Source organism: Entelurus aequoreus, linkage group LG07 (assembly GCF_033978785.1).
Source record: "Entelurus aequoreus isolate RoL-2023_Sb linkage group LG07, RoL_Eaeq_v1.1, whole genome shotgun sequence".
In the NCBI taxonomy this organism is placed as follows: domain Eukaryota; kingdom Metazoa; phylum Chordata; class Actinopteri; order Syngnathiformes; family Syngnathidae; genus Entelurus; species Entelurus aequoreus.
The window spans coordinates 7,606,051-7,622,746 of record NC_084737.1 but is presented as its reverse complement, the minus strand read 5'-3'; the positions used below and the strand labels follow the sequence as shown (position 1 = coordinate 7,622,746).

General features: G+C 36.6%; 1 protein-coding gene across 2 annotated transcripts in view; it reads left to right on the top strand.

Moving 5' to 3' along the window:
- The first annotated feature begins 1,704 nt into the window (after positions 1–1,704).
- Positions 1,705–16,696, top strand: part of LOC133653341 (inactive dipeptidyl peptidase 10) — a 104,065-nt gene continuing 89,073 nt past the window's right edge. The window contains exon 1 of one of the 2 annotated variants that reach the window (XM_062052515.1): positions 1,705–2,188. In XM_062052515.1, the coding sequence (XP_061908499.1) occupies positions 2,150–2,188 (39 nt within the window). In that variant the 5' untranslated portion in view covers positions 1,705–2,149. The remainder of the gene's footprint in view (positions 2,189–16,696) is intronic. The other variant, XM_062052514.1, reaches the window with a different exon arrangement.

Sequence of the window (16,696 nt, the reverse complement as noted above, 5' to 3'; positions counted from 1 at the left end):
CTTATTTTTAATTAATTTATTGATATTAATCATGGAATGCTGTTTCTAGAGAAAGTTACAGGAATGCACATTTCATCCTATGCTTACATTTCATTGTGCAACATGAGGATGTTTAAGGGGAACTAAATGGGATCTCTGAAAGGGGTACAAATGATTTCCAAAGCAGGACCCCCACCCAGACATATTGTACAATACTAATCCATAGCTTATGAAAAAACAAGATTTCTTTTATTTTCATTACAAGTGGGCCAAATCACTAATATTACAAAATAATCTCATGAAAATGACTCCTCTCATTTGAATGTTATTATAAAAGATTGGTTTGAGACAGGTGTGCTGCTGGTATTGCCATGTGTGATGTTGCTCACATGTGCTCCACTGAATGCTCAGGGAGTTTTTGTGTTTGCTCACACACATGAACAATTAGAGGGAACATTGCCTGACAGCTGGTCTTTTCTACAGCCGGAGAAATAATAACTAAGAGAAATCGTCTAAAATTGAATACGTTGGAAAAACTGAATTTTTTTAATAAAAATGTGTAAAAAAAATAAATTAAAAAAATTCCCAGTCCACAAGCATCCTCATTCACAACACGTTCTCTTAGTTTTATGATACGTGTTCACGTTTTTTATTGACTGTATCTAAAAAAGATAAAAATATATTTTTATTTAAATGAAGATATGAAATAATCCTAAATGAAATACTTGGTTTATATTATTATATATACTAGGTCATAAAATCAGTGTCAGTTGAGTCGGTCCATAGGTTGCCTGTAGGGATTTTTAATGTCCAGCAGATGTCAGTATTTAGTGACACGGTATCGCCACAGTATCAATACAGTTTTGCAATGTCGAAACGCTTCATGACGCCTCATCAACCCATCACTAGAATGTATGATAATATAATATCTCTTGCATTATTAGATGGATCAAGTTTAAAAGATATATAACTGCATGCAGTACAAGTCTTTTTTTCTGTCAAAATAGATAAAGAAAGAAAGATAAAGTACCGTATTTTCCGGACTATAAAGCGACCTTAAATCCTTTTTCCCCCTCAAAACTCGACAATGCGCCTTATAACCCGGTGCGCCTAATGTACGGAATAATTCTGTTTGTGCTTACCGACCTTGAAGCAATTTTATTTGGTACATGGTGTAATGATAAGTGTGACCAGTAGATGGCAGTCACACATAAGAGAGTAATATGATGGCGGTAAACAACACCAACATTTTATATGTTCCATTGAAAATATAGAACATTACACACGGCGCTCAAAAATATGTCAAAATGTTTTAGTACGACTTCGGTAAGCTATGAAGCCACACCGCTTGATGGATTGTCAGCGCATTAAACATGCAAGTATTATTATGGTGTGTGCAAAAAGACCGCAAAATGGCGCCTCTTTGCAGACATATTATCCGGTGTTTTGTTTCGCAATATTATGCAAAACCAACTTTTCTTACCTTCTGGTACCTGCTTATCTGTATTTGGGATCTGCATGAGTCCTGAAAATTGCAGCACATCCGCCTTTGTAGGAGAGGGAAGTCTGGGCTTCCCTGCTTAGGCTGCTGCCCCCGCGACCCAACCTCGGATATGCGGAAGAAGATGGATGGATGGGTGGATGTTTGGGGCATTTTGCACAGCCTTTTTTTTAGCATATTAGAGTGTCCGCCTTGAGATGGGTAGGTTGTGAGTTCGAGTCATACCAAAGACTATAAAAATGGGAGCCGTTACCTCCCTGCTTGGCACTCAGCATCAAGGGTTGGAATTGGGGGTTAAATCACCAACAAATAATTCCCGGGCGCGGCCACCGCTGCTGCTCACTGCTCGCCTCACCTCCCATAATGGCTATTGGATTTGACGTTCAACTGTCTCAATGGGAAGTACAATTCATTTGCGTGCGGGTCAATATCGTGGAAGTGATTGAAAAAGAGTCAGCAGCGAATGAGAGAGGAAAGGGGGAGTGACTGAGGGGCTGGGGGGGGGGGGCGGGGGGGTGCGCCCCCCTCCTCCACCGGCAGCATCAGCACCACCAGCAGCATCATCAGCATCCTGGTGAGGACCGCAGGACTCAAACTTGAACAACGCGGACGCTCGCCGCCTTCTGAGAGCTCGCCAACACTTCCTTCTTTTCTTTTTTTTTTGCCAAGATGATCGCCACCACTCAGCAGAACATGACCACGGAGCTGGTACGTGTCCTCCTTCTCATCCCTCCGCGCGCTCCCGTGCTCGCGGTGTGTCGGAACTCCCGGATCCCGGCGGGTTGGTTGTCGGCGCGATCCGGTCGCCGCTCGCTGCAGTGCAGTCCACTTGGCGTCCTCCTTTGCATCCAGAACATCGCCAGCAGCACCAAAAGGAGCTTTGTTTGGCATCTTTTAATGCGGCTTTTTAATGAGGCGTAACTTGCAGGGGGGGTTCTTTACTTAACTGCAGAGAGCGGTCGGCGTCAAGCGGGAGTAAGTTTATTAGGCACATTTATCAGGGGAAAAAACAAAAAAAACACCATTTTGAACTAATAATTCTGTACTATATGTGTAATTTTCCGGGGCGGCGTGGCTCAATTGGTAGAGCCAGCCACTTCAGGGTTCCAGGTTCGATGCCCACTTCCACCAAAGCGTACAAATGACAGACAAAATGGAAAATTGTACAAAATGAATCAAAAACTCAGCACAGTGTCATAGGAAAATAGAGCAACAAAACAATGTAATAAAAACAAAATTAAATTAAAAAAATGTGTAATAATTTTTTTTTTTTAAATGTATAAAGCAATAAATATTATGGGGCCACTTGAGGGTTCGAGGTTTGATCCCCGCTTCCGCCAAAGCGCACAAATGACGGACAAAATGGAAAATTGTACAAAATGAATCAAAAACTCAGTACAGTGTCATAGGAAAATAGAGTAACAAAACAATGTAATAAAATCAAATAAAATTTAATTTAAAAAAAATTATTTAAAAAAATGCAATTAAAAAAAATGTAATTAAAATCTTTTATAAAGCAATAAATATTATGGGGCCACTTGAGGGTTCCATGTTCGATCCCCACTTCCGCCTATGGCCACTGCCGCAAGTGTCTTTGAATTAATTTGAATACAAACTGCAAACACAGAGCACTTTTCAACAGGAAGTGATGCCCTTAAATAGTCACAGCTGTCAATCAATTGCCATAGTACATCAAGATGGAAAATTGTACAAAATGAATCAAAAACTCAGTACAGTGTCATAGGAAAATAGAGCAAAAACAATGTAATAAAAAGAAAATTAAATTTAAAAAAATTAAATTTAAAAAATCTGTAAGAAAGAATTTTTTATAAAATGTTTTTTAATTAAAAACATGTATAAAGCAATAAATATTATGGGGCCACAAATGACAGACAAAATGGAAAATTGTACAAAATGAATAAAAAACTCAGTACAGTGTCATAGGAAAATAGAGTAACAAAACAATGTAATAAAATCAAATACAATTTAATAAAAAAAATGTAATAAAAAAAATGCAATAAAAAAATGTAATTAAAATCTTTTATAAAGCAATAAATATTATGGGGCCACTTGAGGGTTCCATGTTCGATCCCCATTTCCGCCTAAGGCCACTGCCGCTGGGTCCTTGGGCAAGACACTTTGCCTAAAAAAAAAACAATAATAAAAAAAGCAAGTGTCTTTGTAATAATTTGAATACAAACTGCGCAGGCGCTACCAAACACAGAGCACTTTTCAACAGGAAGTGATGCCCTTAAATAGTCACAGCTGTCAATCAATTGCCATAGTACATCAAGATGGAAAATTGTACAAAATGAATCAAAAACTCAGCACAGTGTCATAGGAAAATAGAGCAACAAAACAATGTAATAAAAACAAAATTAAATTAAAAAAAATTAATTTAAAAAAATATGTAATAAAAAAAATGTCATAAAATGTTTTTTAATTAAAAAAATGTATAAAGCAATAAATATTATGGGGCCACAAATGACAGACAAAATGGAAAATTGTACAACATGAATCAAAAACTCAGTACAGTGTCATAGGAAAATAGAGTAACAAAACAATGTAATAAAATCAAACAAAATTTAATAAAAAAAATGTAATTAAAAAAAATGCAATAAAATTTTTTTATTAAAATATTTTATAAAGCAATAAATATTATGGGGCCACTTGAGGGTTCCATGTTCGATCCCCACTTCCGCCTAAGACCACTGCCGCTGGGTCCTTGGGCAAGACACTTTGCCTAAAAAAATAAATAAATACTAAAAATAGCAAGTGTCTTTGTAATAATTTGAATACAAACTGCGCAGGCGCTACCAAACACAGAGCACTTTTCAACAGGAAGTGATGCCCTTAAATAGTCACAGCTGTCAATCAATTGCCATAGTACATCAAGATGGAAAATTGTACAAAATGAATCAAAAACTCAGCACAGTGTCATAGGAAACAAAACAAAACAATGTAATAAAAACAAAATTAAATTAAAAAATTAAATAAATAAAAAATGTAATAAAAAAAATGTAATAAAATGTTTTTTAATTAAAAAATGTATAAAGCAATAAATATTATGGGGCCACAAATGACAGACAAAATGGAACATTTTACAAAATGAGTCAAAAACTCAGCACAGTGTCATAGGAAAATAGAGCAACAAAACAATGTAATAAAAACAAAATTAAATTTAAAAAAATTAAATAAAAAAAAAATGTAATAAAAAAAATGTCATAAAATGTTTTTTAATTAAAAAAATGTATAAAGCAATAAATGTTATGGGCCACAAATGACAGACAAAATGGAAAATTGTACAAAATGAATCAAAAACTCAGTACAGTGTCATAGGAAAATAAAGTAACAAAACAATGTAATAAAATCAAATAAAATTTAATAAAAAAAATTGAATTAAAAAAAATGCAATAAAAAAAATGTAATTAAAATATTTTATAAAGCAATAAATATTATGGGGCCACTTGAGGGTTCCATGTTCGATCCCCACTTCCGCCTAAGACCACTGCCGCTGGGTCCTTGGGCAAGACAATTTGCCTAAAAAAAAAAAAAAAAAAAAAAAAAAAAATAGCAAGTGTCTTTGTAATAATTTGAATACAAACTGCGCAGACGCTACCAAACACAGAGCACTTTTCAACAGGAAGTGATGCCCTTAAATAGTCACAGCTGTCAATCAATTGCCATAGTACATCAAGATGGAAAATTGTACAAAATGAATCAAAAACTCAGCACAGTGTCATAGGAAAATAGAGCAACAAAACAATGTAATAAAAAAAAATTAAATTAAAAAAATTAAATTAAAAAAATATGTAATAAAAAAAATGTCATAAAATGTTTTTTAATTAAAAAAATGTATAAAGCAATAAATATTATGGGGCCACAAATGACAGACAAAATGGAAAATTGTACAAAATGAATCAAAAACTCAGTACAGTGTCATAGGAAAATAGAGTAACAAAACAATGTAATAAAATCAAATAAAATGTAATAAAAAAAATTTTATAAAAAAAAAAATGCAATTAAAAAAAATGTAATTAAAATCTTTCATAAAGCAATAAATATTATGGGGCCACTTGAGGGTTCCATGTTCGATCCCCACTTCCGCCTAAGGCCACTGCTGCTGGGTCCTTGGGCAAGACACTTTGCCTAAAAAAAAAAAAAAAAAAAAAAAGCAAGTGTCTTTGTAATAATTTGAATACTAACTGTGCAGGCGCTACCAAACACAGAGCACTTTTCAACAGGAAGTGATGCCCTTAAATAGTCACAGCTGTCAATCAATTGCCATAGTACATCAAGATGGAAAATTGTACAAAATGAATCAAAAACTCAGCACAGTGTCATAGGAAAATAGAGCAACAAAACAATGTAATAAAAACAAAATTAAATAAAAAAAAATTAAATAAAAAAAAAATGTAATAAAAAAAATGTCATAAAATGTTTTTTAATTAAAAAAATGTATAAAGCAATAAATATTATGGGGCCACAAATGACAGACAAAATGGAAAATTGTACAAAATGAATCAAAAACTCAGTACAGTGTCATAGGAAAATAGAGTAACAAAACAATGTAATAAAATCAAATAAAATGTAATAAAAAAATGTTTATAAAAAAAAAAAATGCAATTAAAAAAAATGTAATTAAAATCTTTTATAAAGCAATAAATATTATGGGGCCACTTGAGGGTTCCATGTTCGATCCCCACTTCCGCCTAAGGCCACTGCCGCTGGGTCCTTGGGCAAGACACTTTGCCTAAAAAAAACCCCCCAAAAAAAACCAAGTGTCTTTGTAATAATTTGAATACAAACTGCGCAGGCGCTACCAAACACAGAGCACTTTTCAACAGGAAGTGATGCCCTTAAATAGTCACTGCTGTCAATCATTTGCCATAGTACATCAAGATGGAAAATTGTACAAAATGTATCAAAAACTCAGCACAGTGTCATAGGAAACAAAACAAAACAATGTAATAAAAACAAAATTAAATAAAAAAAATAATTTAAAAAAATATGTAATAAAAAAAATGTCATAAAATGTTTTTTAATTAAAAAAATGTATAAAGCAATAAATATTATGGGGCCACAAATGACAGACAAAATGGAAAATTGTACAAAATGAATCAAAAACTCAGTACAGTGTCATAGGAAAATAGAGTAACAAAACAATGTAATAAAATCAAACAAAATGTAATTAAAAAAATGTAATTAAAAAAAATGCAATACATTTTTTTTATTAAAATATTTTATAAAGCAATAAATATTATGGGGCCACTTGAGGGTTCCATGTTCGATCCCCACTTCCGCCTAAGACCACTGCCGCTGGGTCCTTGGGCAAGACACTTTGCCTAAAAAAATAAATAAATAAATAAAATAGCAAGTGTCTTTGTAATAATTTGAATACAAACTGCGCAGGCGCTACCAAACACAGAGCACTTTTCAACAGGAAGTGATGCCCTTAAATAGTCACAGCTGTCAATCAATTGCCATAGTACATCAAGATGGAAAATTGTACAAAATGAATCAAAAACTCAGCACAGTGTCATAGGAAACAAAACAAAACAATGTAATAAAAACAAAATTAAATTAAAAAATTAAATAAAAAAAATATGTAATAAAAAAAATGTAATAAAATGTTTTTTAATTAAAAAATTTATAAAGCAATAAATATTATGGGGCCACAAATGACAGACAAAATGGAACATTTTACAAAATGAATCAAAAACTCAGCACAGTGTCGTAGGAAAATAGAGCAACAAAACAATGTAATAAAAACAAAATTAAATTAAAAAAATTAAATTAAAAAATAATGTAATAAAAAAAAATGTCATAAAATGTTTTTTAATTAAAAAAATGTATAAAGCAATAAATATTATGGGCCACTTGAGGGTTCCAGGTTCGATCCCCACTTCCGCCTAAGGCCACTGCTGCTGGGTCCTTGGGCAAGACACTTTGCCTAAAAAAAAAAAAAAAAAAAAAAAGCAACTGTCTTTGTAATAATTTGAATACTAACTGTGCAGGCGCTACCAAACACAGAGCACTTTTCAACAGGAAGTGATGCCCTTAAATAGTCACAGCTGTCAATCAATTGCCATAGTACATCAAGATGGAAAATTGTACAAAATGAATCAAAAACTCAGCACAGTGTCATAGGAAAATAGAGCAACAAAACAATGTAATAAAAACAAAATTAAATTAAAAAAAATTCAATAAAAAAAAAATGTAATAAAAAAAATGTCATAAAATGTTTTTTAATTAAAAAAATGTATAAAGCAATAAATATTATGGGGCCACAAATGACAGACAAAATGGAAAATTGTACAAAATGAATCAAAAACTCAGTACAGTGTCATAAGAAAATAGAGTAACAAAACAATGTAATAAAATCAAATAAAATGTGATAAAAAAATGTTTATAAAAAAAAAAATGCAATTAAAAAAAATGTAATTAAAATCTTTTATAAAGCAATAAATATTATGGGGCCACTTGAGGGTTCCATGTTCGATCCCCACTTCCGCCTAAGGCCACTGCCGCTGGGTCCTTGGGCAAGACACTTTGCCTAAAAAAAAAACCCCCCAAAAAACCAAGTGTCTTTGTAATAATTTGAATACAAACTGCGCAGGCGCTACCAAACACAGAGCACTTTTCAACAGGAAGTGATGCCCTTAAATAGTCACAGCTGTCAATCATTTGCCATAGTACATCAAGATGGAAAATTGTACAAAATGAATCAAAAACTCAGCACAGTGTCATAGGAAACAAAACAAAACAATGTAATAAAAACAAAATTAAATAAAACAATTAATTCAAAAAAATATGTAATTAAAAAAATGTCATAAAATGTTTTTTAATTAAAAAAATGTATAAAGCAATAAATATTATGGGGCCACAAATGACAGATAAAATGGAAAATTGTACAAAATGAATCAAAAACTCAGTACAGTGTCGTAGGAAAATAGAGTAACAAAACAATGTAATAAAATCAAACAAAATGTAATAAAAAAAATGTAATTAAAAAAAATGCAATACATTTTTTTTATTAAAATATTTTATAAAGCAATAAATATTATGGGGCCACTTGAGGGTTCCATGTTCGATCCCCACTTCCGCCTAAGACCACTGCCGCTGGGTCCTTGGGCAAGACACTTTGCCTAAAAAAATAAATAAATACAAAAAATAGCAAGTGTCTTTGTAATAATTTGAATACAAACTGCGCAGGCGCTACCAAACACAGAGCACTTTTCAACAGGAAGTGATGCCCTTAAATAGTCACAGCTGTCAATCAATTGCCATAGTACATCAAGATGGAAAATTGTACAAAATGAATCAAAAACTCAGCACAGTGTCATAGGAAACAAAACAAAACAATGTAATAAAAACAAAATTAAATTAAACAATTAAATTAAAAAAATATGTAATAAAAAAAATGTAATAAAATGTTTTTTAATTAAAAAATGTATAAAGCAATAAATATTATGGGGCCACAAATGACAGACAAAATGGAACATTTTACAAAATGAATCAAAAACTCAGCACAGTGTCGTAGGAAAATAGAGCAACAAAACAATGTAATAAAAACAAAATTAAATTAAAAAAATTAAATTAAAAAATAATGTAATAAAAAAAAATGTCATAAAATGTTTTTTAATTAAAAAAATGTATAAAGCAATAAATATTATGGGCCACTTGAGGGTTCCAGGTTCGATCCCCGCTTCCGCCTATGGTCACTGCCACTGTGTCCTTGGGCAAGACACTTTCCCAAATATATTTTTTAGATCTTTAAGATGGAAAGTGCAGCTGCCATTATGATGTGCAGTGATGTTTTCTAATGACCCTAAGTCTTCAACTATACAAAGACGTTCATAAGTTCTCAATATTCAGTGTTTTATCGTTCATAGTTAATATCGTAAATCCCATATTGTTTATTTTCATGTACATTATGGGATTTTCATCCAGCAAAACATTTTTAAAGTGGTCTGTCATAACGTTTTTAGCATTCAATCAGACATTATTGTGAGGTTTTGTATTAGTGTTCTTACAAATAGATATACTGGCCACATTTTTTTCTCTAAACTTGGCCCCCTGAGTCAATATAATTGCCCAGGCATGGTGTATACTAATATTGATGATATTAGGCTACAGTATAAACTTTAATAATAAAAAGTGGAGGATTTGTCTTTGTAAAGTACTGTAAAAAGAAATCTAAATAAAAGTCTACTTAAAAGTGTAAGTTTCTAAAGCAGCGTGAGTAAAATGTCCCATCAGTGCATCACTTAAAAAGCTTGCCAAGTGGACTAATGAACACATCTCATCAAAGTGTCTCACCACTCCGACATCAGCAGCCAGAAAATCCCCGGTGGAGCAAAAAGGCTTTGAAAGACGTGACACGTAACCTCGGCCTCAGCCTGGTGAAGTGTGTCGTGAAGTCAGAACCCCGACATGATGACATCTCAAGCAAACTGGGGGAGAGAACCTGAGGAAAAATCCTGCTGGCTTTGTTGTCTCTCAGGGGAGCTCGGAGGGCTGCAAAAAAGTTGCAACATCTCGCGTTCGCTGCAGCCGCAATCGTTATGAAGACGGATGAGGCGAAGCATGCATTTCAATACGGGTCTTTGCATCAGCGCTCCTTTAAAGTGACACACTGTCACTTTGTGCAGGGAAATAGTTACTTCATGACGCACTCTTCAAAAACATCAATCATCAATACTGCGCTATTTTGATGGATCAAAGTCGATTTTAGGCTCCCAATTACGCAAATGTGACTTTTGAACTAGAATTTGCAATACGCCGATACGAGCGAGTGGAACTGGACGGCTTGAATGTCCACGGTGAGTGGAGTGTGTGGACGTTGGAACGGTTCCAATCGGTTGAGAAATGTGGGATGTGGAGAGGTTTGTACACGGCCCATTCGTTTTCAATTCGGGGGAATTTCCTGGAGATTTCGGGAAAACCGGGAATTTTTGAAAATAGAGATGATGTGAATGGGTTGGTGTTGTAACTTTTGGAATCCGTTAAAACATGTCGACGTAGTGACAGTTTGAATTGAGAATGGGTATTTCGGAAATCAGAATCAAAAATCCTTTATTAATCCCTGGAATTACGAAAAACCCAAGAAATTTGTACGAAAAAAAGAATAGGATCGTTTTTGTCCAGACTATGTCTTAAAGTGGAATGGTTAAAAAAGGTTAAATAATTGGACTATGCAAACTTTCAATCCTTGATTAATCCCTGGAATTAAAAAAAAACCAGGAATTTGTAGTAATTTGATTGTCCAAAGTGAGTGGAGTGTGTGGACGTTGGAACGGTTCCAATCGGTTGAGAAATGTGGGTTGTGGAGAGGTTTGTACACGGCCCATTCGTTTTCAATTCGGGGGAATTTCCTGGAGATTTCGGGAAAACCGGGAATTTTTGAAAATAGAGATGATGTGAATGGGTTGGTGTTGTAACTTTTGGAATCCGTTAAAACATGTCGACGTAGTGACAGTTTGAATTGAGAATGGGTATTTCGGAAATCAGAATCAAAAGTCCTTTATTAATCCCTGGAATTTCAAATGTGTACGAAAAAAAATAGGAAATTTTTTGTCCGAACTAAGAGGAATGTTTTTAAGGAAAAACTGTGAAAACTTTTCAGGAAGAGGTGAAAACAGGTCCTTGGGAAACCGGAAATTCTGGGAACTCCGAGAATTTTTTTTAAACTTGGAAAATTAGTGGAAAATGTGGATGTTAATGTTGGGATATGGAGGGGTTTGTTTACGGCCCAATCATTTTCAATAGGGGGAAATTCCTGGTAATTCCGGGTTATCAAGGACTGTTCTGAACCGGGAAACATGCTGGCTTGAATGTCCGGGGTGAGTGGATGGTGAAACGGTTCAAATCAGATGAGAAATGTGGGCTATGCAGTCGATTGTATAATGCACACTCATTGTCAATGGGGAGAAAATTCTGGGAAATTCCAAGAAAACTGGTCATTTCGAGAAAGGGAAAAAAAGTTTTCCGTTTGATAAAGCAGAAGAGTAGTGTGGGTGGATGGTTGAAAGGTCGGGTTCGGGTTTAAAAATGGCACAACATTTTGAGAGTTTAGGCCATTGTAGAACTATGAATACGTCCATTCATTTGAATGGGAATTTCCTAGGAAATGTATTCAAAACCGGGAATTTTTGAAAATAGAGATGATATGAATGGGTTGGTGTTGGAACTTTTGGAATCCGTTAAAAAATGTTGACGTGGTCACAGTTTGAATTGAGAATGGGTATTTCGGTAATCAGAATCAAAAACCCTTTATTAATCCCTAGAATTTTGGAAAACCCCGGAAATTTGTACGAAAAAAAGACTAGGACCGTTTTTGGCCAGACTAAGCGGAATGTCTTAAGGTGGAATGGTTAAAAACAGTTAAAAAATTGGACTGTGAAAACTTTCAATCCTTGATTAATCCCGGGAATTTTGGAAACCCCCGGGAATTTGTAGTAATTTGATTGTCCAAAGTGAGTGGATGTTGGAACGGTTCCAATCGGTTGAGAAATGTGGGTTGTGGAGAGGTTTGTGCACGGCCCATTCATTTTCAATTCTGGGAATTTCCAGGAAATTTTGGGAAAACCGGGAATTTTGGGAAAGGAAAAACATGTTTTGCAGTCGGTAAAGCTGAAGAGCAGTGTGAGTGGATGGTTGAAAGGTCGGGTCCGGGTTTAAAAATGGCACAACATTTTGAGAATTTAGGCCATTGTAGAACTATGAATACGGTCATCCATTTGATTGGGAATTTCCTGGAAATTTGGGAATTTGGGGAAAACTGGGAATTTATGAATGAGTTGTTGTTGGAATTTTTGGAGTCCGTAAAATTTTTTTGAAGTAGTAACAGTTTGAATTGAGAATGGGTATATCGGAAATCAGAATCAAAAGTCCTTTATTAATCCCTGGAATTTCGGAAAACCCCGGAAATTCGTAGGAAAAAAAATAGGAAGGTTTTAGTCCCAACTAAGAGGAATGTTTTTAAGGTGGAATGGTCAAAAACGGTTAACAAATTCGAATGTAAAAACTTTCCAGGAAGAGGTGAAAATAGGTCTTTGAGAAACCGGGAATTCTGGGAACTCCTGGAATTTTTTTTAAACTTGGAAAATGAGTGGAACATGTGGATGTTGGAAGGGTTCGAATCGGTCGAAAAATGTGGGATATGGAGAGGAGAGGCCCATTGTAGAACTATGAATACGTCCATTCATTTGAATGGGAATTTCCTGGAAATTTCAGGAAAACTGGGAATTTTTGAAAATAGAGATGATATGAATGGGTTGGTGTTGGAACTTTTGGAATCCGTTAAAAAATGTTGACGTGGTTCCAGTTTGAATTGAGAATGGGTATTTTGGAAATGCGAATCAAAAATCCTTTATTAATCCCTGGAATTTCGGAAAACCCCGGAAATTTGTGCAGAAAAAAAAGACCGTTTTTGTCCGAACTAAGAGGAATGTTTTTAAGGTGGAGTGGTCAAAAACAGAATCAAAAATACTTTATTAATCCCTGGAATTTTGGAAAACCCCGGAAATTTGTACGAAAAAAAGAATAGGACCGTTTTTTTGTCCAGACTAAGAGGAATGTCTTAAGGTGGAATGGTTAAAAACGATTAAAAAAATGAACTGTGAAAACTTTCAATCCTTCATTAATCCCTGGAATTTCGGAAACCCCCGGGAATTTGTAGTAATTTGATTGTCCAAAGTGAGTGGATGTTGGAACGGTTCCAATCGGTTGAGAAATGTGGGATATGGAGAGGTTTGTACACGGCCCATTCATTTTCAATTCTGTAAATTTCCTGGAAATTTTGGGAAAACCGGGAATTTGGGGAAAGGGAAAACATGTTTTGCGTCCGGTAAAGCGGAAGAGTGGTGTGGGTATATGGTTGAAAGGGCAGGTTCAGGTGTAAAAATGGCATAACATTTTGAGAATTTAGGGCATTGTAGAAGTATGAATATGTCCATTCATTTGAATGGGAATTTCCTGGAAATTTAGGAAAAAACGTGATTTTTTAAAATAGAGATGATATGAGTGGGTTGGTGTTGGAACTTTTGGAATCCGTTAAAAAATGTTGACGTAGTCACAGTTTGAATTGAGAATGGGTATTTCGGAAGTCAGAATCAAAAGTCCTTTATTAATCCCTGGAATTTCGGAAAATCCTGGAAATTTGTATGAAAAAAAATAGCACTATTTTTGTCCGAACTAAGAGGAATGTTTTAAAGTTTGAAAGGTTAAAAAGGGTTAAAAAAAAAAAATTGGACTGTGAAAACTTTCCAGGAAGAGGTGAAAATAGGTCTTTGGGAAACCGAGAATTCTGGGAACTCCTGGAATTATTTCTTGAACTTGGAATATGAGTGGAATATGTGGATGTTGGAACGGTTCGAATCTGTTGAGAAATGTGGGATATGGAGAGGTCTGTATACGGCCCATTCATTTTCAATTGGGGGAAATTCCTGGTAATTCCGGGTTATCAGGGACTGTTCTGAACCAAGAAACATGCTGACTTGAATACCTGGGGTGAGTGGATGGTGAAACTGTTCAAATCAGATGAGAAATGTGGGCTATGCAGTCGATTGTATGATGCACACTCATTGTCAAATTCTTGAAAATTCCCGGAAAACCGGAATTTTCGTAAAGGAAAAACATGTTTTGCGTTCGGTAAAGCGGAAGAGTAGTGTGGGTGGATGGTTGAAAGGTCGGGTTCGGGTTTAAAAAATGGCACAACATTTTGAGAGTTTAGGCCATAGTAGAACTATGAATACGTCTATTCATTTGATTGGAAATTTCCTGGAAATTTGGGAATTTGGGGAAAACTGGGAATTTATGAATGAGTTGTTGGAATTTTTGGAATCCGCTAAAAAATGTTGACGTAGTAACAGTTTGAATTGAGAATGGGTATTTCGGAAATCAGAATAAAAAATCCTTGATTAATCCCTGGAATTTGGGAAAACCCTGGAAATTTGTACGAAAAATAATAGGACCGTTTTTGTCCCAAGTAAGAGGAATGTTTTTAAGTTTGAAAGGTTAAAAAGGGTTAAAAAAAAAATTGGACTGTGAAAACTTTCCAGGAAGAGGTGAAAATAGGTCTTTGGGAAACTGGGAATTCTGGAAATTCCTGGAATCATACCGCCACCTATAGGACTGGAGTGGATGCACAATATATACTTTTTATCAATCAAACTTGAGGATTGAGCTGAACTTCCTCACAGTTTTTTGCAAAGTCGTTTCAATTTGAGTGGCTGCAAAACAACAACATCCATCCATCCATTTCCTACCGCTTGTCCCTTTTTGGGGGCTTCAGCACCCCCCCGCCACCCCCAAAACAACAGCAGAGGCTGTAAAAAAAGCCTCTGCTGCGTCGGTCACGAAAAGAAAAGACCTCCTCCAGGGCAAAAAACACAAACAAACCCCGAGTTGGGTGCTCTGATGTTCTTCTTGAGGTAATAACGGAATCGCTGAGACGCGAATCAATATCACACCATCGCCGCCGTATCTCATTAAGCCCGCGCCTCGCTCGCCGCTTCTTTCCAAACGGTGACAAAGTTAGCGGCTGTTGTATTGACTCGGTGGTACACACGTGGGCGACTTGCTAATCTGCTGCTTTCCCCGGTGTGCAATTCCCAGAGAATCATTAGAGTGGAGGCCTGGGAGGCAACACCCGGGCTGCATCTCTGCCATCTTGTTGGCTCCTTACATAACATCTTAGCTTGATGCCGGGGAGAAGTAGGGGGGGCGGGGGAGGAGGAGGGGGATTGGCGCATATGCAAATCCAAAACTGGTCTCCCCCCCTCCCCCCCCCCCCCCCCCCCCCGACTGCCTGCTTGTGCTACTCTGCATGTGATTTATAGCGCCGGAACGTCTCAAAGATGATGGAGTTGTGCAGATCTCCTGAGTGTCATTTATGATATCTTAGCCGCACCTCCATCAAAGCACGCAGAGGAGCGCGCTTGGAATTGTCGGATTTGGTGTAACAAACTCGTGCCCAGTGGCGACTAGTCTTCCTCTCAGGGAATAAAACACACGGGTCAATCCCAAGTTCTTTTGGATGACATATATGTTGAGTAAAAAAGACCCCAGGGACAGAATAGTAGTACTAAAGCTTGAGGAGACCAGCCCTTACAATGCGACAATAGCATCAGCAAGAAGAGGTCTCAATCCAAACAAAATGTTGTGTACTGGGGGGAGTAGACGGCACAGACCACAAGGGGGAATAGTTAAGCTCTAGATTTATTTATACATCCATCCATCTTCTTCCGTTTATCCAAGGTCGGGTCAAAAGGCAGCAGCCTAAGCAGGGAAACCAAGACTTCCCTCTCCCCAGCCACTTCGTCCAGCTCCTCCCGGGGGATCCTGAGGCGTTCCCAGGTCAGCCGGGAGACATAGTCGTTCCAACGTGTCCTAGGTCTTCCCCGTGGCCTCCTACCGGTCGGACGTGCTCTAAACACCTCCCTAGGGAGGCGTTCGGGTGGCATCCTGACCAGATGCCCGAACCACCTCATCTGGCTCCTCTCCATGTGGAGGAGCCGCGGCTTTACTCTGAGTTCCTCCCGGATGACAGAGCTTCTCACCCTATCTCTACCCGTGATCTTGTCCTTTCGGTCATAACCCAATGCTCATGACCATAGGTGAGGATGGGAACGTAGATCGACCGGTAAATTGAGAGCTTTGGTGTAACAAACTCATGCCCAGTAGGATTTTACCTTCCAATAGCTTTGTTTACATATAATACAGAGCAGTGTTCGCACAGTGCATCCGGAAAGTATTCACAGCGTTCCACTTTGTGCGCATTCAGGGAATAAAACAGACTGGTCAATCCCAAGTTCTTTTGGATGACATATATGTTGAGTAAAAAAGACCCCAGAGACAGAATGGTACAATACCACATTTTACTAAAGCTTCAGGAGACCAGCCCTTACAATGCAAGCATAGCATCAGCAAGCGAGGTACAAATCCAATCAAAAAGAGTCAGTTAATGTAGAGCGGGAAAAAAAACCTCGCCCAGAAAGGAGCACAGCTGCTTCTTCAAAACAGATAAGGAACTGGCCAAAACAGCTCTGTGAGCCGACAAACAGGAGCCCTTAAGGAGCTATACCACCCTTGGGGCGGTATAGCTCGGTTGGTAGAGTGGCCGTGCCAGCAACTTGAGGGTTGCAGGTTCGATCCCCGCTTCCGCCATCCTAGTCACTGCCGTTGTGTCCTTGGGCAAGACACTTCACCCAC